At 37.2% G+C, this 25,144-nt stretch overlaps 1 protein-coding gene across 1 annotated transcript in view; it reads left to right on the forward strand.

Annotated features, from left to right (window-relative positions):
* Positions 1-24,862, forward strand: part of Dap160 (dynamin associated protein 160) — a 78,618-nt gene extending 53,756 nt beyond the window's left edge. The window contains exons 25-29 of the mRNA XM_089641664.1: positions 599-822; positions 1,998-2,133; positions 15,142-15,234; positions 17,217-17,325; positions 23,963-24,862. Coding sequence (XP_089497790.1) covers positions 599-822; positions 1,998-2,133; positions 15,142-15,234; positions 17,217-17,325; positions 23,963-24,030 — 630 coding nt within the window. The 3' untranslated portion in view covers positions 24,031-24,862. The remainder of the gene's footprint in view (positions 1-598; positions 823-1,997; positions 2,134-15,141; positions 15,235-17,216; positions 17,326-23,962) is intronic.
* Positions 24,863-25,144: the final 282 nt, after the last annotated feature.

The following is a 25,144-nucleotide window of genomic DNA, read 5'->3' on the forward strand; positions in this document are numbered from 1 at the left end:
ATAAATATACGATAGTACGCACCGGGCATAATTTTGACCATTGAAAATTTGAGCTATGTTCTAATACAAGACTAAAACGCAAGTGCAAACGATTTGTGTGTATTCGGATGTGCACAAAAATTTATTTTACTATACCACGAGACAGCGTCGGGCGGTATCGAGACGGCTCGGCCAGATTACTAGACAGATTACGCTCCTAACAGCACATATATAACTCATCCCGTGCAATGTCGATGCATGCGCGAAGCACCTTGAAGGCAAGTGAATTTCATAAAACTTTGATCATGCATTATCCAATGCATTTGGAATATATTTATTTAGGAACACTAATTTACAATGTTAGCAATACAACATTCACACATTGTCACTCATGCTGATTTTAAATGGTTTTGCTAGATTTTTAATTAATAGTGACGGTACAACAAGATCTAGGAGGTACCATATCAAAAGACGTGAAACCGTATATCGACACCCATATAGGACATTCGTGATAGGTGATTTAACTATGTATAATTTATTATTTATTACCTTATAACTTGTTTTAAAATGTATTTTAAATGTCTAAATATTTGAATAAATGTACTTGATTGTGTTCCAGGAGCAGAAGCCGTCCACGCCGATATCTTCGGAGGTGGCATCCATCACGGACATGGCGGCCATCAGCGCGGCGGTGGCCAGCGGGCTGCGCGGCCGCGACTCCATCTCGGGCTCGGGCCGCGACTCCATCTCGGGCCGGGACAGCGTGTCAGGACGGGACAGCGTGTCAGGGCGGGGCAAGCGGCCGGAGATCGCGCAGGCGCTGGCTGCTTACACCGCCACTAGGTGACTTGCCTTCTCTTTTCTTTACATATTATTGGTTAATTCTGCCTCATAAGCAAAAAGGCAGCTGGAAATTTTCAATAGTCACATTCTGACACAATCCTTGTTGATCTATGGATAACGGATAACTGATAACGGATATAACGGATATGAATCTATGGATAACGGATATCAAATAGATGTAGTCTACACAGACTATTCCAAAGCCTTTGATAAAATCCCACACAGCATTTTAATTGAGTACGTACACAAGCTGTAACTGTTCAAGGGTTTTGCTCTAGTTTCGTACCCGTAACCTCAGGAGTACCCCAGGGATCTCACCTTGGCCCCCTTTTATTTAATATTTTTATGAATGACGTTAGCTAAATTATCCGTAATTCTCAGCTATACTTATATGCTGATGACAAAAAGATAGTCAAAATCATAAAGTCATGTTTTTAAATATCACGACCAACAGGTTAATAACGTGATAGTTATTGGTTCCCACTCGGGCATTGCGGGTTTGATTCTCTCCTAGTTTACTCCTCCATCATTGCACAAGCAACATTTTCCACTTATAATGATGGAAGTTGGAAGATTTTTCATTCTCTTCCGTTCTGATATTATTTGAAACCTGAAAAAGTTGCTTTCTAAATAAATTTGAAATGTTTTTTTTTTTTTAAATATCCTTGTGACTGTGGGATTAGTAACAATTGATAAAATGAACAATTTGTTATATGTTTATTACGTATTTGTTCATACCTGCTTCCTTTAAATACGCCCGACATCTGTCGCTCGCTTGCACATAGGAGTTGAGAGGGTGCGGAACGGAGAAAAAGATTTGAATCGGGTTTCACGGTCATAAAAACCCTCATTCCAGGAATTGAATTGTTACACTAACAAATAATATACTATCCCTTTGTTGAAATACCGATGTGAACGAAAGGCATGAAAATAAATTTAAAAAAAAACTTGCATTACGATTCGATAATTATGTACATATAGTTGGGACCTTTACAATGAAGAGATTGGTGAGATTCATGTAAAAACGTTGCCATTTAAATGAGGCCAGTGCAAAAGGTAGGACCCTTCCCGTCGCTAAGGATCAATCGACCGAACGGGTAGAACTACCTTTCCCGGCCGAAGTGTGTTAATAGTCCTGGCGGCTCTCTCCTGACTGTGTAATGTTCCCGTTGCAGCACTGAGCAGCTGAGCCTGGTGAAAGGGCAGCTGATCATGCTGAGGAAGAAGGCGGACAGCGGCTGGTGGGAGGGAGAACTTCAAGCCAAGGGGCACAAGAGACAAGTGGGCTGGTTCCCCGCCAGCTATGTTAAGGTAACTTGACTATGTACATCACTTTAACCTCTCAGACAAAGACATTTTTTTACTATGTGTTCCTTTGAGAACTGTCAAAACGTGATAATTTTTGTGTTATTTACGAGTTTTGCTAAAAGCTTCATAACTCACGTTTTGGGAAACGTAGCCTCATTCTAAAAAATGTTTTGGAAAGATTATGAAATCCACTATCGCATTGTGTTGTAATACGTAAATATTTGCGTTTCTAAATATACATTTTATGAAAACGTCAAAAATATGTAAGAATCGCTTAGCATTATTTCAAAGCCGTGAAAAATGTACTTTTTTCTGAGTATCATAAAGAAATAACAATTTATATATTGAAGAAATATAATTAAAAACTATTAGTCACCTCAAAATATTAACCGTCCAAACTAAAATATTTTTAATAAATTATTTAGAAACGCAATAAATTATGAACGAACAAGATGACAGATTCAATCGGCTTAGATAATGCAACTCTACGTTCCATAGATATTCTTGAATACAGACGCGTAGCGTTATTCATTATCGATACTCTGTTTTTTAAATCATGGCAATCCGTATACTAGTAATGGAAATAAATCGTTTTTTGTAAAATCTCGCGCGTTTACGTGAAAAGACGTTCTAATGTCTTGACCGCTATTATCATATTTACGTCTTTTGACGTTCTAATGTTCTGAGTGGTTAATAATAGTAATTTAATTCAGGAGAGATGAAAAGGCTGGAATTAGGATTTAAGAAAACCACAAATTGTAATATTTAATTATTGAAGACAATATTAGCGATTTTTAAATGAAAATTTGAAACAGAAAAATCAATTAAAGATACGGTCGTATCTAGAACTTGAACCCAGGACCCTTGCTTTGCCGAAGCACCGCTCTACCAAATGAGCTAATGTGACCCTATCTCCTTCAGTCGTATTTAACTGTATCATACTTCGAATAAGAACTACCAACATCATCTTCATTTTCTCATAATTTAAACATGGTGTTACCATGGGATTAAATGGCAACAAATGAATGAAAGGATGGGTTTATATGGGAATAGGTAAAATGAAGGTGTGATACCAGTTGGTTCTTGATGCGAAGTAGTAAGTTCCGGTTCTTTGCAGCAATTGTCCCAGTTTATATTTTATCCAAAAATAATGCTGTAGTCCATTACAAATAGCCTCGCACTGCTGCTCTCCAAAAGCGTCCCTCTTAACCAATCAGGATCGGCAGATGTCATCCGATTCCATCAATCCATTGGTCAATGCTCCATATGCAAAAGCTGATGCTCACAAAATTGGCGAATGTGTTCGTCGAACCTCAGCCAAGAGGAATGCCCGCGGGTCTGGGCTGGTGATCAAAGAATGGCCACTACAAAATCACAGATTCTTCCTCTCTCAGGTTTGGCAACTCTCCAAGTCAAAATTCCAGGGCTGTCAATTTGACCAATAGCAAAATGACAATGTCTCACACACCAAGACCATAGATGCGATGTAAGTAAAGTGATACACACACCTTGTTACAAATCCTATATGTAACATTTGCACTATCAAGTTAAGCAGATGCTTGAGTTGGGCCATGTCAAGATTTGGTATGTATTAGAAGGTATGGAGAAGACGTTGTATGAATGTGATTGAGGCAAGGATTGTGTGCCAAGACTGAGTTGTTTGGCGTTTTGCGGGTGTAATATACCGCTGTGGTTCTTCAAACGATATCTCTCCAGAGATACCGATAATATTTAACATTTAGACTGGGCCCTTATCTCCAGTCTAAGATGCTCTTGCAGGATGGGTACTCTCCGAATCAAACACGTTGGTTCTTCTGAACATTGGAGGGGACCCACCCTTTCTCGACGGCTGTGTGAGAAACTGATTGTTTAACCTCCTTAGCCGCACACGTCAGAAATCTAATTTTTTTTTTGAAAAAAGAAGCTGAATTTATTTTAAAACGATTCTAGACCCTCCAATGTCCCTGCATGCATGATTGTTAGTACAAAATAATGTATGCATACTTACATTAATAGTAACACAAAATAAGAACACATCTGAAATGTGTTCGCCTGGTGGTTTGGCATCTAAAATTAAATAATAAATAAGGAGCACAATATTTATAAGTGGAAGTATGATTGAAACATAAAAATATACAAGCCGCGTATCGAGGGCAGTTTATCCCACTATCACGGGGCAGTTCCGGCAAGAATGAGAGTGGCAAGCGGCCTGGCCACAACGATCCCAAGCACCCGCGTCCCCTCGAAGAAATGTAAATGGGGGGAGGGGGGGGAGATACTCCCAAAGACCCTAGGGAATGAAGTGAGCCTCAGGTCACTGGAGGCAGGACGGAAGGGGACCGGGCTCGCGCAAACATTCCCCAGGCCCGCTCATGATGCCGGGGAAGGCACCCGTGGTTCGTGGGACAGCCGCACCGGATTAATGTCACCTTACTGGATGCAGGAACAGGGTCTATCCGCCCCCATGGTGGGGAAATGAACAACACAGTACGATAGAGTTCAGTTCGACAACCTATTCATAAACCAATTTGTTAGTAACAAATAAAAAGGCAAATAACAAACGTAGAAAATAAGCTTCGGTTCTTCTGAACAGTCGAACTTATTATATAGTTAATGTAGATACAAACAATGGATAGCAACGTTTAGCTCGAGGAGCGAGCAGTATAGATGTAAATAGCGCGACGCTGCAGGTCAGCTCCGTACTGAAAGCACCTAGCCGCCTTCGGCACTCTTCGACGATTCCGAAGTCTCGCAACTAACTTATAACAGGCGCAATAAGCGCAACACTACAGCGGGGAAACGGCATTATGGTTAGTTAGTTATGTTCACAAGAGATAGAAATACAGGGATATTGAATTGTAAATGGGAAACTTGGATTTCATTCAAGACTGAATGCAGTAGTCGCTAATAAAATGTTTTCTAAAGATGCGAGGTTAGCAGTCCACAATGGAGTGTTGGCATCAACCCTGATGTATCGCAGTGAGGCATGGAACTGGCAGACGAAGGATGAAATTAGATTGAATGCTGTAAAAATGATGTCACATAAATATTTGTGACAAGAGAAGTTCTTGCCTAATTGGGTTTATTTTGTCTATGGGTATTTTTTTCGAACTTTGGCAATATTTTGAAGGAAGGAAGTAGAGTTTTGTTTATGGTCACTTCCTCCCCGGTCAGCTGGGCTGCTGACCGGTGGATCCAGTCACTCTCCTTTAAAGGGGCTTGAATCTGAGTTAATCATGTGAATAGGAGTTATTATTTCTTTTAAAAAAGGCGCGGGGTGTTTATCCTTTCACGAATAGTTCGTGTTGATTATTATTTCTAGTGGGGATTATGGAATCCCGCTTTTCATCCAGTGTTGGCCGTTGGTCATATTTGTATACTCGTGTTTCGGAACTGAAACCGTAAATGGATCGGTCCTAGCTATGGCTAGTAGTTGATGGCTGAGTTTTCCCGCGTCGCGAAGGAACGGATTGCTGTTCCCGAAGTCTGTAAGACAAGCCTGGTCGGCTACCACGTGCTGCAGGCCTGATGCCCCTGCAGGCGTCCATTGAGGGAGTTGCTGTCCCGCTGCCACTAAGAAAACGGATTGCTGTCTTGGCTCCGTTGAAGAGTCTGGTCGGCTACCACGTGCTGCAGGCCTGATGCCCCTGCAGGCGTCCATTGAGGGAGTTGCTGTCCCGCTGCCACTAAGAAAACGGATTGCTGTCTTGGCTCCGTTGAAGAGTCTGGTCGACTACCACGTGCTGCAGGCCTGATGCCCCTGCAGGCGTCCATTGAAGGAGATGCGTCCTCCTGCTTCCACTAAGAGAAGGATGTCCTGGCCTCCGTCCCGGGTCCGTTCCCCGCTGCCGAGAGCAAGTTTTCGTTCGCCATTCGTTGTCGTTCTTTCGTTTCACGTTAAGTTAGTTTAGTTTAATTCAAGAGTCCATCGGGTATGTGCCTATATTTATTTCTATGATTACATGTTTATCATCTGTACTCCTTTGTAGTTGCTTTTGATGTTTCAATATATTTTCCATTAAGAACTCACTCTTTTATTTATGATCACTTAACTTACTTGACAGGAAAGTATTCCCACAATCTTGAGATGAGATCTCAGCTCTACCGTTTCCTTTTAAACATTGGAATGTACCTACCTAAAATTGCATACGTTACATTTGGCGACCCAACATTTTCCATACATTACATTTGGCGCTCAACGTTTAAAATATTTCGTTTTCGGTGCAGTATCCTTTTTTCTGTCATGTCAAGTTGGGTTTTCATTAATACTAGTTGATAATATTAGAGTTGAATCAATGTGTGTGCACTTGGCATTTGAATACTTACATTCACATCATAATGTCTACTATTGACCTTTAATATTAATGATATTCAATGTTATGTTCATGTATCCTCATACATAACCTATAATAATTATGTTGTTTGCATTTTGAAATGTCATTGTATTGCAAAGAACTTTTCATTGTTTGATCATAGACAACTTATTACTGATGAAGTTAGAAGTTTTCGAATGTTTGAGTAAATTAATTATTATTTTTTCTTAAAATATAATATCGATTGTCTATGATTCTCTTGTTGATCTATGAACAAGATTAGTTGTCAAAATTTTGAAGGTTAAACGTCAAACATTGTTTCGTATCTGTCATACTGATTAATAATAACTTGATTAAACATCTTTGTTTATACGCAATACGAATTGAATAACGATTAGTAAAACCTTATTATTATCACAAATACTATCAAAACAAATTCCTTGTTTACATTTTAAAAATACTATCTGTCAAAATGTGTACATTGACATTTGTCATCTATCATGATGAAACATAAACATGCAAATAATGTTCAATATTGTTATTTTATAATGAAATACCTTTTTCAAAGAATCTTTTATATGATATTACCATTTCATATACAAAAACTGTAACGAGACTTTTCATGGTTATTTTTCAATGACAGCGCACTTCTGTCATTATTGATTATGTTGTTGTTGTGGTTTCATCTGACATTAGGTACTAGTAATTACTTCATTGTTTACAAACATTGACAACTGTTTTGCAGGTTATTTAATCGAAATTAACGACGTGTTATTTCTATTAATGAGCATCTTCTTCTTCTTTTTCAATTATTATAACAATTTGGATAATTGTTTTTTTTTATTAAATTACAATAAAGTAGCTGTCCTTGATTCTTAATTGTACTTGGAGTACTCGTATATCGTCGCTTGGCGGCACTGATTTATTTGGAGAATACGTTGGCGGCACTGTTTTGACGCGTATTAGTGTAAACAATTTCTACTTGTCGAGTTGACTTGTACAGGGGGTTTGGTAATTGATGTGTTATAAATAAATTATTATTTATATCTCATTATTACATTTAAGTTATTATTCTTATTGAAGAATAATTATTGAATTTCTAATTATCATTTTCTCCAGTTTAACAAAAATGGCGATACCTAACATCAATAGTTGTACGAGGGAGGAGTTGATGGTACTTTTAGAAGATAGAAAAATTGTTCCAGAAGCAACCCTAACAGCAATGAGACAACAGGCACGTAATTTTAATCTATCATTTAAAGAAGGGGGCTCAGAATCATTAGACAAATCCTTGGATCCTCAAGTAAATAATATAACAAATAACTACTATTATTCAGCAAGAAAGGAAGATGAGGTCTATTCATGGCAGTTACGTTTTGACGGGACGTCAGACGTCAGGGATTTTTTGTACAGGGTCGAGGAACTGAGTAGAGCCAGGAAAACTAAGACGGACAATTTGGTTTTGGGTTTTGGTGAACTTCTTGAAGGAAAGGCGGCGAACTGGTTTCGTGCATTAGATAAAGAGAATTTAAATTGGAGTACATTGAGAAATAAGCTTATAGACCGTTATGAACGTGAAGACAGCCAGGTAGAAGCAACGCGATTAATTTACACTATGCGACAGGACACTAATGACACTGTTGCTGATTTTGTGGACAATTTGAGAATAGCGAATTCCAAATTACTAGAACCCCTTTCTGACCAGCAGATGGTGCGTCTGGCAAGGCATAGTCTTTTAGACAAATATGCAAGTGTATTAGCCTCCAGCGACACATCCGATCTAGAGTCCCTAGTTTCAGCTTGTACAAAAATAGAGATGTACACTTCAAAGCAACCCTCACATGGTCAACTTCGGCGGGCTGTTCATTTTGAAGAACCGACTACTTCTTCTTCTTCTCGAAATAATCCTCCTCCGCGAGTTTCGTTCCCTAAATCGTCGTATTCTAATCGGGTTCCGTATTATCAACCGTCGTATCCGCCTCAAGCTCAAGGGTCGTTTTCTCCACGTGTTAAGTATAATCAGGCTTCCTTTTCTCCACGCGCGTCTTCTTCAAGTTCTTCTTCTAATAGTAAGAAAACTTTTAATTGTTTCTATTGTAAAGAACAGGGACATACGAAACAATTTTGTCAAAAATGGAAAAGGGACTCTTTTACGCATAACGACGCAAATAAGTATAATTCAAAAAACTAGCCAACGATCTTTTGCATTCTGTGCACAAGGGTGATAAGGGGTCGTCGGCAGTTTCTAGTAATAAATCTAAGTTTAAGTTTTCCACGCGCAACATGGACGCATGTTTGCCGTTAGCTGATTGTGAACAAGATGTTAGACCACATGTTAATATTAAAATTAAGAATTTGGTTTTTTCAGGACTTTTGGACAGTGGAGCATCTGTCAGTTGTTTCGGGGGTTCTGTTTATAATTTTTTCATAAGTCTAGGATTTAAGTTAAAGAAATTAGATTCCTACGTTACCACCGCGGATGGCAAACGTCAGGATATAATTGGTACCATGCGAGTATTGGTATTTTATAATAATATTAAAAAATATATTATTTTTTTTATAATTCCGTCTCTGTCCTCTTCAATTGTTTTGGGAGTTGACTTTTGGAAGCAATTTGACGTGGCCCCTCAGTTGTTTCCAAAAGTTGACAGCAATGTTGATTTTGGGAATGTTGTCAGTGAGGTTCGTAAATTAACATCAGCTTCTTTGCTGTCCCCCCAAGACATTCTAAAGTTAAATTCGGTTATATTTAAGTTCAAGTCGATTTCTTTCGAAGAACGAGGTTTAGGAAAAACCCATTTGGTACGTCATAAAATAAAGACAACAGGGGATCCTATTAAGCAACGTTACTATCCTTTGTCTCAAACTCGTCAGAAGCAACTAGAAGCTCAATTAAAAGAAATGTTGGATTTAGGTGTTGTCCGTCGTTCTCGTTCGGCTTGGTCAAACCCAGTTTTGATTGTCCCTAAGAAGGATGGTTCTGTCAGATTTTGTTTGGACTCAAGGCGCTTGAATAGCGTTACTCTGGCTGATTCCTACCCTCTTCCGTATATTTCACGTATTTTGGATAAACTTAGGGGTGCTCGTTTTATTTCATCAATAGATTTGTCCAAATCGTTTTGGCAGATTCCCTTGGATAAGGAATCCTGTCCTAAAACGGCTTTCGTTGTACCAGGCCACGGTTTATTTGAATTTGTGAGGATGCCATTTGGTCTTAAGAATGCTCCCAGCGAATTGCAGCGTCTTGTGGATGCCCTTTTTGGTCCTGAGTTCGACGAGAACGTATTTTGCTATCTCGATGATTTGATTATTATTTCAGAGAATTTTGAATCACATTTGAAGATTTTGATTAAAATTTATGAACGTTTAAGAGATGCGGGCCTAACAGTTAACCTCAAAAAATGTGAGTTTTGTAAAGAAGAGTTGAAGTATCTAGGTTATATCGTAGACGCGAAAGGTCTTCGTACAGACCCCGTTAAATTAGAATGTATTCGAACGTACCCTACCCCTCAAAATTCTAAACAAATTAAAGCTTTTATAGGTCTGTGCGGTTATTACAGGCGTTTTATTAAAGATTTCTCTACTATTGCGGCCCCGTTGACTAAACTCACTGGTTCTAGAATGGGAATAAGTAATTTTTCATGGTCTCCAGAAGCAGAAAACGCGTTTAAAGAATTAAAAAAAGCTCTTACTTCTGCTCCCGTTATTAGCTGCCCAGATTTTTCTTTGCCCTTTACTATACATTGCGACGCGAGCAACGTTGGAATCGGCGGCGTGCTTACCCAGGTGTTCGACGGTGAAGAACATCCTGTTTCTTTTTTCTCTAGGTGTTTAAATGTTCACGAGAGAAACTATGGCGTTACGGAGCGCGAACTCCTTGCGGTGTTAGATTCGGTGAATCATTTCAGGCCTTACGTAGAAGGAGTTCATTTCACAGTGGTAACGGATCACTCCAGTTTGCAGTGGTTGGTTTCGTTGTCCAATCCAACTGGTAGACTAGCTCGTTGGTCTACGCGTCTTTCTCAGTATTCTTTTGATGTGGTGCACAGAAAAGGAAAATTGAATACTGTTCCAGATGTTCTTTCTCGTAAAGATGATTTTACCGTTGCTGCCTTAGATTCTACGCCTACAATTTCTGATAGTTGGTATAATAATTTGTTTTCCAATTGTATGAATAATCCACAACGATTCAATAATTTCCAAATTAAAGATAATTGTTTATTTAGACATTCTAAATCTCGTTTCGATTTGCAGGAGGATACAGCCTGGAAGTTGGTTGTGCCTTTTGAGGACCGTAACGCAATTTTAAGTAAAGAACACGAGTCTATTAATTCTTGCCACCCAGGTGTATTCAGAACATATAAAAAAGTCCAACTACGTTATTTTTGGCCGGGTTTGTACAATGATGTCAAAAAATTTGTTAATAAGTGTAAAACGTGCAAAGCACATAAAATAAATACATCAGCGCCGGCGGGTATTTCTACGAATCCTAAAATAGTCAACAGACCGATGCAAATGTTGTCTATCGATCTTGTTGGTCCTCTTCCACGCAGTTACGCGGGATTTATGTATATTTTATCGGTTGTTGACGTCTTTTCGAAATACACTTGGATTTTTCCGCTAAGAAATGCTACTGCTAAAAGCATTGTAAAAAATGTTGAACAATTCATTTTTCTGGTTCACGGTGTTCCTCAAACCTTTGTGTGTGATAATGGTAAACAATTTATTTCAAAAGAGTTTAAACAATTGTTGTCCGATTATAATGTTCCTATGCCTTTTTATAACGCGTATTACACCCCGCAAAACAATGTAGTCGAGCGATATAACCAAACTGTCGGGACTGCTTTGTCTATCTTGACCGAGTCTGACCATCGTAATTGGTCTAGATTTCTGCCTCAGATACAGTCAGCCTTGAATAATTCTGTTAATTTTGCTACAGGCTTCACGCCTTTTTTCCTCATGCACGGCAGGGAACAAATTATTGACGGTAATTTACATAAATTTAATGTTTCTTCTAGTCCCACGGACATACCTTTAGATCAGTCTAGAGCCGGTTTTGCAAAGAAGTTGGAAGACTTAGTTCCTATTTATGAACAAGTTTCAAATGCATTAGTACAGGCCTTTAAAAAGAATGCCCAACATTATAATTTACGCCGTAAATCCGTGGTTTATGATATAGGTGATGTCGTTTGGAGGAAGAATTTTGTTCAATCCAGTGGTCCGGATTACTTTTCTCATAAGTTGGCACCAAGATTCGTGCGTAATGTTATAAAAAATAAAGTTTCAGATTTAGTATACACCTTGGCAGATATGCAAGGTAAAATTGTAGGCAATTTTCACGTAAAAGATATTGTTCGGGTAGATTAGTTTTGTTTTTTTTTCCTTTAAGGAAGCTAATGTTTTAGTGTGTAGGCCTACCAACCCTTCACATTATGGCATTTGTTTCTTTTGTGACTGTTCTGTTCTCATGATTTGGAGTTTGGTACCTTCATTTCTTGTGCTCAGTACGGACACTAAAATCTAGTTTATCTACGATAAACCGTTTATTTACCCTCGGTAAACTGGAACGTGATCCTTGTGGTCACTGGCGCCCAAATTTTGTTAGTTAAGTCTTTCTTTTCTTCGTTACTATGTTTTTTCTTGTTATTAATGACATACACTAGTTTCGAGATTTTGGTAGTTTCAAATATTTGATTATATTGGTTATAATACACTTAGTTACATACATGCACACACATTGATTTATTTTTTTTGGTTCCGTCTGTATAACGGATTATGTTGTAATACTTTTTTTTTAATTTTAAGCCCTTCTTTCTTTAGTCCACTGGAGGCCCTTTTATCGGCCCATTGAACTTCCAGGGAACTTGAGAATGTATATCTTGGAATTTTGTGTTTCAGAGACTTGAGCTACTTTCTGATGCACAAAAGTTCTGTTAGTTCTATTATTGATAGTTTGTATTTCATAAACTTTAAGTATGGTATAGCTTTCCTAAATGTTCTTTAAATAAGTCTTAGTTCATAAGAAAGTTGTTTTGTCTCTAACAAAGTAAGTACTGCTTTGGCGTGCTTAACTAGGAATTAATTCCTTTGCAATTATCACTTTGCCTCTAATACAGGAAAGTGTGTTTCTGTTTAGTTTTTAAGTCTAAATGTGATAAACATTAGAGTCTTACTGTTAATACCAGTATTAGACAATAAATTAAGTATTTCTAGTGTCATTCATTAAATTTTGGATTGATCACCCCTCGAATAGTGTCAACTCACTGAAAGCCATAGTTGATCACACAATTTTGTTTTGTTTGTACAAGAAATGCTGACGTTTTGTCTACACTTGGAGTGTTCTTTTAAGGAATGCCAGCTTGGGTATTGCCTTGGTCTCTTTTCTTTTACAATCAATGTCACTCTGTTGAGTGTTTGCTGCAGGTTGTTATATGGATTTTTGTATATCCTAAGGTATGAGCTTAACTTACTAGTTTCTGTTTTGCTTTTTAGTACCATTTGACTTTGGTCATGAACTGATTGATAAATAGATAGGTATTGTGTTATGTAAACCCTATTCTGTCCACCTTGATTGGCAGGTATTTATAGTTTTATAAACCTGACCTGATTTGACTTTCGCAAAAAGAATAATTTGAATATTATTCTTGTTTGACGACTCTGTTACTTATTGGTATTTCTTCGGAATTGTAAATCCTGGTTCAATAACGAACGATAAGAAAAAAATGATGGATAAATAATCCAATACAAACCCCTACTCTGGTCACGTCTAATAGACAGTTTGTAAACTGATTCTATACTACTAATAACACAGAACAGTATTTTCTTGTGTACTAATTTTGCCTACTTTGAACTTCATTGTTCTGAATTGAAAAAATGTATATCTATAAAGATATTTTCATTATCTATGATTGTTTAATTTTAAGTATTGTTTAATTTTAAGTTTTGTCATAAGAATGTTGTCATAAGATTTTTGTCATAAGACTGTTAAACCGGATGGACTTAGTTAGATAGGTTTCTCATTTTGCTATTTAATTATAGCGTAAATTCAGTGTAAGTGAGGGCTGTTTAACCACCCTAAAGTGAAGCCAAATTGGCCTTGATTTCCTGTGCAAGGAAAAGTGATCTTGTTTTTTTTCTTTATTATTAAGAAATTTATTTTTAAGAAATTTAGTTTTTAAGAAACTTAATTCTAAGTTGCTATTATAACTACTAATTATTGTTTATGTTTTCATTTTTCTAGACACCTGTTGGACTCATAGTTTAGTTTATTAGTGGTCTTAGTTGTTCATGTTTGAGGGCAAACATTTTGTGGGAAGGGGGGAATTGTCACATAAATATTTGTGACAAGAGAAGTTCTTGCCTAATTGGGTTTATTTTGTCTATGGGTATTTTTTTCGAACTTTGGCAATATTTTGAAGGAAGGAAGTAGAGTTTTGTTTATGGTCACTTCCTTCCCGGTCAGCTGGGCTGCTGACCGGTGGATCCAGTCACTCTCCTTTAAAGGGGCTTGAATCTGAGTTAATCATGTGAATAGGAGTTATTATTTCTTTTAAAAAAGGCGCGGGGTGTTTATCCTTTCACGAATAGTTCGTGTTGATTATTATTTCTAGTGGGGATTATGGAATCCCGCTTTTCATCCAGTGTTGGCCGTTGGTCATATTTGTATACTCGTGTTTCGGAACTGAAACCGTAAATGGATCGGTCCTAGCTATGGCTAGTAGTTGATGGCTGAGTTTTCCCGCGTCGCGAAGGAACGGATTGCTGTTCCCGAAGTCTGTAAGACAAGCCTGGTCGGCTACCACGTGCTGCAGGCCTGATGCCCCTGCAGGCGTCCATTGAGGGAGTTGCTGTCCCGCTGCCACTAAGAAAACGGATTGCTGTCTTGGCTCCGTTGAAGAGTCTGGTCGGCTACCACGTGCTGCAGGCCTGATGCCCCTGCAGGCGTCCATTGAGGGAGTTGCTGTCCCGCTGCCACTAAGAAAACGGATTGCTGTCTTGGCTCCGTTGAAGAGTCTGGTCGACTACCACGTGCTGCAGGCCTGATGCCCCTGCAGGCGTCCATTGAAGGAGATGCGTCCTCCTGCTTCCACTAAGAGAAGGATGTCCTGGCCTCCGTCCCGGGTCCGTTCCCCGCTGCCGAGAGCAAGTTTTCGTTCGCCATTCGTTGTCGTTCTTTCGTTTCACGTTAAGTTAGTTTAGTTTAATTCAAGAGTCCATCGGGTATGTGCCTATATTTATTTCTATGATTACATGTTTATCATCTGTACTCCTTTGTAGTTGCTTTTGATGTTTCAATATATTTTCCATTAAGAACTCACTCTTTTATTTATGATCACTTAACTTACTTGACAGGAAAGTATTCCCACAATCTTGAGATGAGATCTCAGCTCTACCGTTTCCTTTTAAACATTGGAATGTACCTACCTAAAATTGCATACGTTACATTTGGCGACCCAACATTTTCCATACATTACAATGAGATGATTTACGAGTGCTAAAAATATGAAAGGAATGTACATAGTAGAATGTACAATGCGAAAGAGAATGGTAAAATAAGTCAGGGTCGTCTGATGAAGACACGGCGCTTGTCAAGAGTCTGAATAACAGATGAGTATGTATGAGACTATTTGATCGTGCCGTGTCTTCCTCCGCCAATTGATTGAAACAATTCCATTGACCGGTGTCGTGTTTTCTGCAGGTGCTTCAACCCACGGGAAGGACTTCCGGAAGGACCACTCCCGTTATGTCCTCCAAGATGGACATCTTGTCCCAGGAACAGGTCATCGACAAGGTAAGACTGAACAAACTAATCTGTTAACCTTTCCCTTACTGTGCTAAAAAAATACACGCGTTCCGGTGCTGTGTAGTCAATACACATCTCAAAAAAATAGATTTAATATTGGAAAAATATGAATATTCATAGCTAATCGCTTATGTTTATTATATTTTATATCAAAAGTGATAATAATTGTAATTTGATTGCTGAAAACATGAAAAACCATCGGCAGATGCTAAAGAAACGTGCGAGGGGTCCACATCTAACGACGGTTCGCGGCCAACTGGCTAGCGGCGCGGCTGGCACAAACACAGCTGTGCGGTCGTAGGTATCGATGGTCTAAATCAAAAACTACAATTGCAGAAGTGTGGATGTCTCATGTTCCCGCATAGCGAATAAAAGCGGGACATCAATAGCGTGTCATTTCCTCGCACACTCTTCGCGTATTTAGTATCACACGGTTGATTGTATTGGTGTATTTGTTCCCGATTTTTAACAAAAAACTCTGATTTTTAATTGAATTTGAAAACTATGTAACATATTATTTTTTAATTCAGTGCATAAATGTATAACGGAGGAATACCTAAAATCTGAACCCAGAATTTATTATATTTATAGAGTTATTAAAGTTATTAGAAGCAGTGTGTAGTAAATACACACCACAGATGAGGAAAGGTTAATATAGCGTATAAAATAATATTGCACAGATAAAACCATTAGCAGTGTGTTGTGGGCAAGTAAGCTCAGTTTTATCTTACTTTTACTTTTGAATCCTGTACCGCATAAGAGTCCCAACTGCTCCTGACTGTCTGGAGCCAGTAAGACTACAGCGTTCCCAATTGGGGTATGTTGTGAGACTAAAGTAGTGGACAGAGAAAGGAAATGGAAAGAGGAAGGTGGGGAAGTACCTGGCTATTCAGATCTGGTCACCAAACACAGCTAAAGACATTTCAAGCGACGTTTCGATTCCGAATGGAGGTCTTTCACCAGGGCAATACTGAAAGCAATTAATTCCTTCAAAATCTCTAAATAGTATAAAATAAAGTCGCCATCCGCGTCTGTCTGTTTGTGCGCTTAGTTCTTCTAAACTACGCAACGGATTTTGATAGGGTTTTCACTATCATTTAGAGAATTTCCTCCGGAAGGTTTACATATATAATACATGCATATTATATTTATAGAAAGTAGAGAAAAGTCAATGTTTTATAATCAACAAAAATATATTTTCGGGCACTTACGTTATTGCTAACACTGGCTAAACCTTATGAGATACATCAAAATAATGTACTACGGAATTGTATATCTTAAAAAGGCCTAAAGAAAGGTCGCAATGGTATATGTCCACTCCTAAGGATAACGGTACTCCTAAGGGCACACGTCAACCAGTAATATATATATATATAAAAATCCACACTCCGTCACTGTCATTTGCATTGTTTCTCGTGTTCAACAGTTGTTATTAGCAAGTGTGTCAAAAAGTGTCCTCGCTCTTTTGTACACACTAAATAATAATAGTTAAAAATGAGACGAATGGTGCCGTGCCATTTCGTTGTGATTGTAAAAGCGCGCCAATGTAGGTACGTACGTACATTATTCAACGAAACTCAAACAAAATATTGCCAGATGGGTTTTCAAACTTTGACAAAGGATAAAACATTGGTGAAATGTTACCGGACAGCAAAGTGCCCATAACATTTTTTACTCCAAATTTGCTAAGGAATAGGTGGTTAAAGTTTGTCGGGTACGTGCCGATACACCCTGTATAGTACATTTGTGGTACGTTGCAGAGTGGAAAATACTCTTTAGTATTCAGTATCGATATGTTGTTCCTTGAAATGGCTTTTAACCATTGCGTTTGGTGACCTTCCGTTTCTTGTTTCCTTCCGATCCCCACTATTCTCAGCGTCACAACACACACCAATAGGCGATTCCATACTCTGACTCTTCACATGAAATATCTATTAATAAGTTTGTTGGTTGTTTGTTTTGCCGCGCAGGTCATCGCGCTGTATCCGTACACTGCGCAGAACGCCGATGAGCTGAGCTTTGGGAAGGATGATATAATTGCCGTCACCAACAGGGACCAAGACCCCGCTTGGTGGCAAGGTAAAAACAGTTTTTAACAGCTGTATCTTTGAAAATAATATATATCTATCTATATTAGGGTGTCCCAGGACATAAGGAAGAATTTTTTTTTCACGCCAACTTGATGCCAAACATATGGTACAAAAATTTGTACAGAGTTAATATGGAAGGATTTTAAACTCTCATTTTTGTCAGATAAATAAAATAAAAAAATGCACAAATTTTCAATTATGTAGTATTTTATATTTAAAAATGGTTTATTGATTAAATTTTCTCTTCATAGTTTGTTTTTTACAGTCAGGATAAATCTTCCGGTGTTCCTGAACGCATCGTAACAAAAATTATTTTTGTTCCTCTTCGACCGTTCTTTCAGCTGTATCATTCATTACCCTCAGCGACGCCACCTTCTTTCTGGCTTCTTGATACGAATCATTATTGACCACATCGTAAACTGGCGTCTATTTTCAGACGATCAAACAAAGACTTGCTTTTGACTGAAATGAAGTCGTAAATATTTTTCTCTGAATTCACTAAATTATGATATGAACAAAAACCTCAATACAAAACATAAATGTAACTACTTATTAAACTTAGCATACAATTTACCACCAAGATCTTCCTTCGATGGGATGTTTCGTTTGTCATGGGTTGATAAATTATCTTTATTTTAGTTATTTGATCCACAGCGCGGTCAAACAGCGATAAAAAAGATACTTCATCGGTCAAATACCATAAATGCTTACTGAATTTCTGTAAAGATGCCATTGAGATGTTTTCATCAATTTTTTCGTAAGCCTTCATCGATTTCGTAAGGTGCTTTAACTGCTATAATACATTGTAGCCATGACTTGACATAGGATGTTACTATGAACAGGCAAACGTCTAAAAGTGCCGCCTTATCCTTACCGGTAATTTTATTTAATTACTTATTGGAAACTGATCAATATTACATCCAAGCGTCTCACGACTAACATTGGAGTAATTAAGTCTTTTCGCATCGACGTTTTACTAGTTTCAGGTTGAGTTTGTGACACCTCACAAGAGTGTCCCTGCCTGTGCAGTGTACAGACAGGGGAACTATGTCACCACCCGGTTGGGCGGCGTTGTGAGGCGGAATAAGGTAGGGGCTGTAGGAAGGGATTTGTTAATGCGGGCCTTGAAGAGGCTCGGATTATAGGAGGGAGGAAAAACAGATGCCGGTAGCTCGTTCCACATACGAGCCGACTTACACAAAAACGAGTCGTAAAAACGGCCCGTTCTCATGAAGCCAACGTCAACCGTGAACGGGTGTTCAGTTCGTGTCCGTCGAGTTTCGCGCACGTGCACCGGTGCATCAGGAATCAATGCTGCTAGCTCCTTGGAGCAGGCTCTATTGAAATACCTGTAGAACAGACACAGCATGCCTACATTGCGTCTATGCATTAGAGAAGGCAATCGGTCTGTTGACAACGGATTGTCAATCAGACGGATCGCTCTCCTTTGCACAGACTCAAGCAGGTTTATCAAGTATTTTGGGGCACCAGCCCAAAGGTGGCTCCCAAATTCAATAGTTGGGCGGACTTGAGACTTGTACAGGGTCAGCAGCTGGTCACTGCAGCGTTTTCTGTAGCGGTTTTGGAAAGTCTTCTAAATTTGTGTCTTCGTTAGAATCAGAAGATGAGTCATTTTGTAACGGTTTGTAAGACGATGTTGAAGGAGTTGGCGCAGATAAAAATTTAGTACGCCGCTTTTCTTCCTCGATTGTTTTAAGGCGGGCTCTCTCCTCTTTATCTGTCAGTTTTTTATCAACCCCCTAAGTAGCCAGGACGACCTGGCTCTCTTTGCCGCTGCAAGAAGATTCTATCTCCATTTATTTTTATTAATTCAAGAGCATCGATGTGTGCAATGTCAAATAAATTATCTAATTTTTTAACAAACTCTTGACGACATTGTTCAAATATGTCTTGAGCATATATTTAAATATATTTCTGCGCATTTTTTTGTCAAGTCCCTCCAAACGTGATATAAGTTTACAAGTTTTTTCACACAATTAGATAAAGATTTGGTTGGTATACGCGCCTTTTTCCAATAGATAACACCCTCGAGAATAGTGAGATTAGCACTTTGATTGACAGTTAAATTCACTTCGCGGATATTGTAGAAAAAAACTTCAAGAACTTGTCCATTAGATGGCAGTTTAGAACCCGATATTTGGTGTTTTACGACTCCTAAATATACTCTTTTTAGAAGTGCGTAAATCTAACGACATCTTACCTGAATGAGTGATATTCGTTTACTAACAGAAAAGCAAGTAACTACAAGCTCATCAACACGTTTGCTCGCGGGCATCTTAATGTACAAGTACTAACATGTTTCGATGCAAGTCAGCACGGGTTGCAGTGGTCCCAAATAAACGAAATTTTATTTATAAGTGTTTTATCATTATTGAAACAAAATTAGAGGGTTTGCGTTGAAAAATAACAACTTTAATTTTTTTGGGACGCCCTAATCTATGTACAGTAGAACCTCGTTAGTTCGAAATCCACGGGACATCATAAATCAAATTTCGAATTGACAGAAAAAAAACAAGAAGACGCTGAAAATCGAGTTTCTCGGCCACCCCTTCAAAATCGGGTAAATTCGTAAAAATACGTTATTTTTTCCGTAACGGCCGGCCCTTAAATTCAAATATTTGAAATAAATTCGTAAAAATACGAAATATTTATGCGTAAATCGAGATTTCACGGCCGATTTTCGTTGCGGCCGATCCTTATCTATTATTATCTGAGTTTGAATTAACTGGATTTTACTGTAAATAAAAATGTAAATGTTCCTTTGTTCATTGTCCGATTGCTTTGAAATTTTGACAGAACGTTGCATTCAAATACGCATGTGTTTTTATATACCTATATTATATAGATGTCACCTGTGACAGTTAAAAACATGCTTTTTTTTTAAAACAGCGCCATCTGTTGGACATAAAAGCAACACCTGCTATTGTTTCTCTATTTGTAGAGACAGACTGAGCTACAGCAACGCGTGGCGGAGTACAGCTAGTATTTTAATAAAAATTTTACAAGTACCATCAAACTTCAAATATAAAATTATTGTCCGAAATTAAAGCATACTTTTGTTATACGACTCTGTAAACGAAGTTATGGCGATGCACTACGTCGTGTAATATTTTAAATCTAGCCGCTATCAATAACAACCCTTACGTAGATGGCGATAAGGTTTAAATTCCCGCTTAACACCATCCGCCTGTTTTGATTTATGCAAGAAAAAAACATGGCCAAAAAGTGCCTTTTATTTTATTTTGTGGATGTTTAGGCACAAATATTTAAATGTTTTTCGATCATTTTATAAATAACTTAATTTGCCACATTATACAATAAAACCATAACCGAAAATGGGTTCGTAAGTAGGAGATTTTGAACTTTAAAGCAGCTTTCATTGGCCTTATACATTATTTTTTTCTGGGCTTATAAAAGACTTATCTAAAAAAATACTCGATTATTTCAAAGGCCAAGATGTATTCTACTCGCAGTATTTAATTAAAGCATCTGAAACATTTCTAGGCGACCAAATTTTCAAACCAAAAACACATGATTTTGCATTGCTACATAGTGCATCGCCTTAAAGTCAGCGTTGGACCATTTAGTGATGTTTTATTTATAAAAAATAATTACATTACAATTTTTTTTTTCATTTTTGCACAAATTATTTTCAAAAATATCGAAAAAGTTCCGCATCTTTGGTACGATAGTGTAAGAATGTATTACCCGTTCTACAGGCTTTCATATAGTTTCCTTTTGATAATATATTATATATTCTTCTACACAAAAGACAAGAATTTGAAAACATGGAAGACTTTGTTCACATTTTTAACTACATATAGTTGGGAATCGCACAAAGAGATCTATATAAAATTATCTGACAGCAATTTCGCCTTTTTTGCCATTCAAGTGAGACCCACGTAACGTCTCAAACTACACTTCACATGGGAAATGTGTCGATACAAAACCGTACTGTAGAGAATGATCTGACAATTAAAGAGACTCGTTTTTCGACTAGTGCACTGGGTTAGTATATATAGTAGTATTGGCTAGTAGCAGCTAAACCCAGTGCAAAACTTCGAAAACAGGTCACAAGGTCACAAAGATGGCGGTGAAAACAGCATTATCGAAATAACGCTGCTTTTGTCCGGAGCCATTCATATTACGTGAATAACTAGGTTTACAGCAAAATCGTTTTAAAATCTCAACCACAGATCAGGGCCTATGGTGACGGGCGGCACAGAGCTCTGCGAAACTGACTGTTAATTCGATCATTATTATGGTGATATCGTTTTATATCAGCATTGAGTTATTTGTTAATTGTTGTAATACACAGACATATGAATATTAATAGACGAGAAGTTAAGGACGAGGGGTTAAAACAAGAGTTGCGGGACGCAGAGAGGAAAGCTGACTGTGATTCGTCAATAAATCAATGTGACAGTAAATAGGCATCTCGCATTATAATACATATCACCATTTAGTTCTTAAAAGTAAAATCTGCTTTTGAATGAATAGACATTTTTACATGGGAGCGCAAATTTGTTCATAAGGTGGCGAGTAATTTGCGCTCCCATGTAAAAATGTCTATTCATTCAAAAGCAGATTTTACTTTTAAGAACTAAATGGTGATATGTATTATAATGCGAGATGCCTATTTACTGTCACATTGATTTATTGACGAATCACAGTCAGCTTTCCTCTCTGCGTCCCGCAACTCTTGTTTTAACCCCTCGTCCTTAACTTCTCGTCTATTAATATTCATATGTCTGTGTATTAATTTAATTACTCGCCACGTTATGAACAAATTTGCGAAGTCCAAATTCGGCAAAATAAATTTCTTCTATTTTCAGAGTCGAATATTTCGTTTATGTATTTAGTTAAGACACTTTTATAAATGTTCATAATTTACTTCCCAGCAACCAACCAGCTTTGTGTTTCGCGTCCAGACGTATCTCGATGTGATAATATATGTTTCTACAACTGATCCATATTATACGATGTGAATATGCTTAAAATAAAGTAAAATAATGCTTATATATGGAATGTAATACGACAATTGGGTTTATTCTCTTTTTCACATCTATTTTTACAAGTTTTCATAGCACAAGTCACCATTTTGCCGTGTTATTTCGTAAAATGAACCGATGATGCCTCAACCATAGTTCGCACAAGAATGATGACGTCACGTTTTCAAATTTCACTTTAGGCCATACGCGAGCCCAGCCGGCTCCAATGGAACCGGTATGGGGAGTGGGGATAATACGCTTTTAATCACTTAGGGCAGGTCTACTAATATTCATATGTCTATGTTGTAATATCAATTTTCGTTAGTTAGTTATGAAAAAATTACTGACAAATTTTCCAACTTTATGTCCGGGTTAAATCTTCCCCATAGGAAAAACTAAACCCTTCCACACACTTTTCCACAAATGATCATCTAGTCAATCAACATTATGCAAGTGCATTATATAAACAAAATAAATACAAAACAATACAAGAACAACACGTCAACTCACCAGAGATCAAATGGGAAGATAATTCACCGACTCCAGATATTTTCATATCAGAGGGTTCGGCTCGGTAGAACTTCTAACAGGGCCTATAAATCCTACTGATCCCTCAACATAAATATTTAAAAAATCTTTCGTTATCCTACATGTATTTAAAATGACTGATTTTTGCATTTTTATATATAAATTCTTTGACAGATCTAATACGCCTAAATTTTGACTGAGAGAGCTAGGTATAATGCCAGTAGCCGAAATAACAAATGGTTATATTTTTATAGTCTGAGAATGCCAAATTCTTTTAATCTCATTTCCTAAATCTGTGTATTTTCTTATTTTTTCATTAACAGATTTTTGAATATTACAGGAATTTAGCAATTATTATTAGCTTGTAACAATAAATATAAATTAAAAAAATGAATTGAACCCGCACCCTTCTGATTTCCGGTCAGGTGCACTAAACCACTGTGCTACATCAACTTATTTTTAACCGCCAAATAATTCAATAAATACTAGTATTTTATTCAACAATTATTGCTTATTGATTTTTTTAATCGGAAGGATGCGGGTTCACTTCTCGTTGGTGGCATTTGATTTTTCAGTTTATATTTTTCTGTTTTTTCGCATAACGACTTAATTTTAGAATTATGATTAAACTTTTTTTTCACAAAATCAATTTTAGAATAACTATTTTGTCAGAAGTTCGGAGTATTTCCGCTTTGCAGTAAAATCCAAATGGATGGAATATTTCTGAACGTATCCGAAAATTAAAAACTGTTTTTGAAAGGTGATAAAATATGCTTTTAAATTTCATTTTTAGAAATAAATATATATTGTAGGAAATATTTAAATTTTGTCACCTAAATTTTTATCGTTACATATTAAAATACATAAGTATCGTTAAGGTTTTTTCAAATTGCGATTGGAACCTTTGGTTTCATAAAGGTGTTTGTTTTAATTATTCTACGGTTAACAGATCTAGATTTGAATATAAAGCTTGGTGTTTTCTCTTTCTAACACAGTAAGTGAAGCACAAGGATTTCTGTAGACCATTCGAGATGTTCCCAAAAGCGAAGAAATTAACAATAACCTCACTTTTTTTTTAAATTGCAGGCGAACTTCGCGGAATGACCGGCCTCTTCCCGAGCAACTACGTCACCAAATTGGTCAACGATGGATGAATGTGGATGACGCAAACACACTGAAACTATTCCTTTTCACTATGTATTACCAATTATATTTATTCGTAAGTGTTTAACAATGTAGTAGAGATTTTAAAGAAACAATAAGATGTGTATAATTTATTATGCAGCAAATGATATTCCTGTTTATCTCGTGTTTACATCGGAGGTTGGCTATCATCGGGGCACTCTTTGCCCTGCAGACTGCAGCCTGGAACTGCATTCGCACCAGCCATGTAGGTTTCGATGCCACAAAGTCATAAAACGAGCATTTGTTAATCATAAAAATTGCGTTTTAATGAAAATAATATTTGAATAATTGACTTGGTCGTGCCATGTCTTCGTCGAGTCGATTTCTTCTATCAGCCTCTTTATTTATTCCAATAAATGAATTTAAAAATTTTATGTATTATATAGCTTTGTAGTGTAAAAATGAAATGATATTAAATCTATAAATATACATTACTATTTATGTATAGGTATTGCGTAGATGCATTGCATGCGTACAGCATGTTTCAAACAATTTTAGAAATGCTAAATAAAAAAATATTGAAAATTTTATCAATGTGTTATTGTCCCTGTAACCAAAATTACTGCTTATTAAATTGTAGATTGACGTACTAGTACATATTGAATTATTTGGCGTGTTGGGAATAAGCCGACGTAGCTCAGTGGTCCAGAGCACCTGACCGGACATCAGAAGGTGCGGTTTCAATTCCCGTCGGCGGCATTTATAGATATTTTCAATTTGTATGGATGTTTCAGGCGACTAATTATTGCTTATAATAATTTGTTATCCTTTGTGCTATGCATAAAAAACCTCGTCTTATAAACATTAGTTCATTATCAAGAAAAACATAATTCACAAAATAGGTTTTTTGGTGTTAGTTTGGGTTATTTTAATCATTGCATATTTCCTAACCTTCAAATTTAACTTTGGTTGTAAAAATTATGACTTAAATAGTTATTTCTTGTAGTAATTAAGTTGAAACCAAGTGCTATTTATAATTTTTTTTAAGTTTATCATAATTAAGGCCTAAGGAAGACAAAAAGCTGTTTCTCAGTGATGTTTTGGAAGGACGTTACTGGGAGAAGTGTACAAATATACATCTAT

This window comes from Hesperophylax consimilis, chromosome 17, assembly GCF_061612785.1.
Source record: "Hesperophylax consimilis isolate HC1 chromosome 17, BYU_Hcon_1.0, whole genome shotgun sequence".
Taxonomy (NCBI): domain Eukaryota; kingdom Metazoa; phylum Arthropoda; class Insecta; order Trichoptera; family Limnephilidae; genus Hesperophylax; species Hesperophylax consimilis.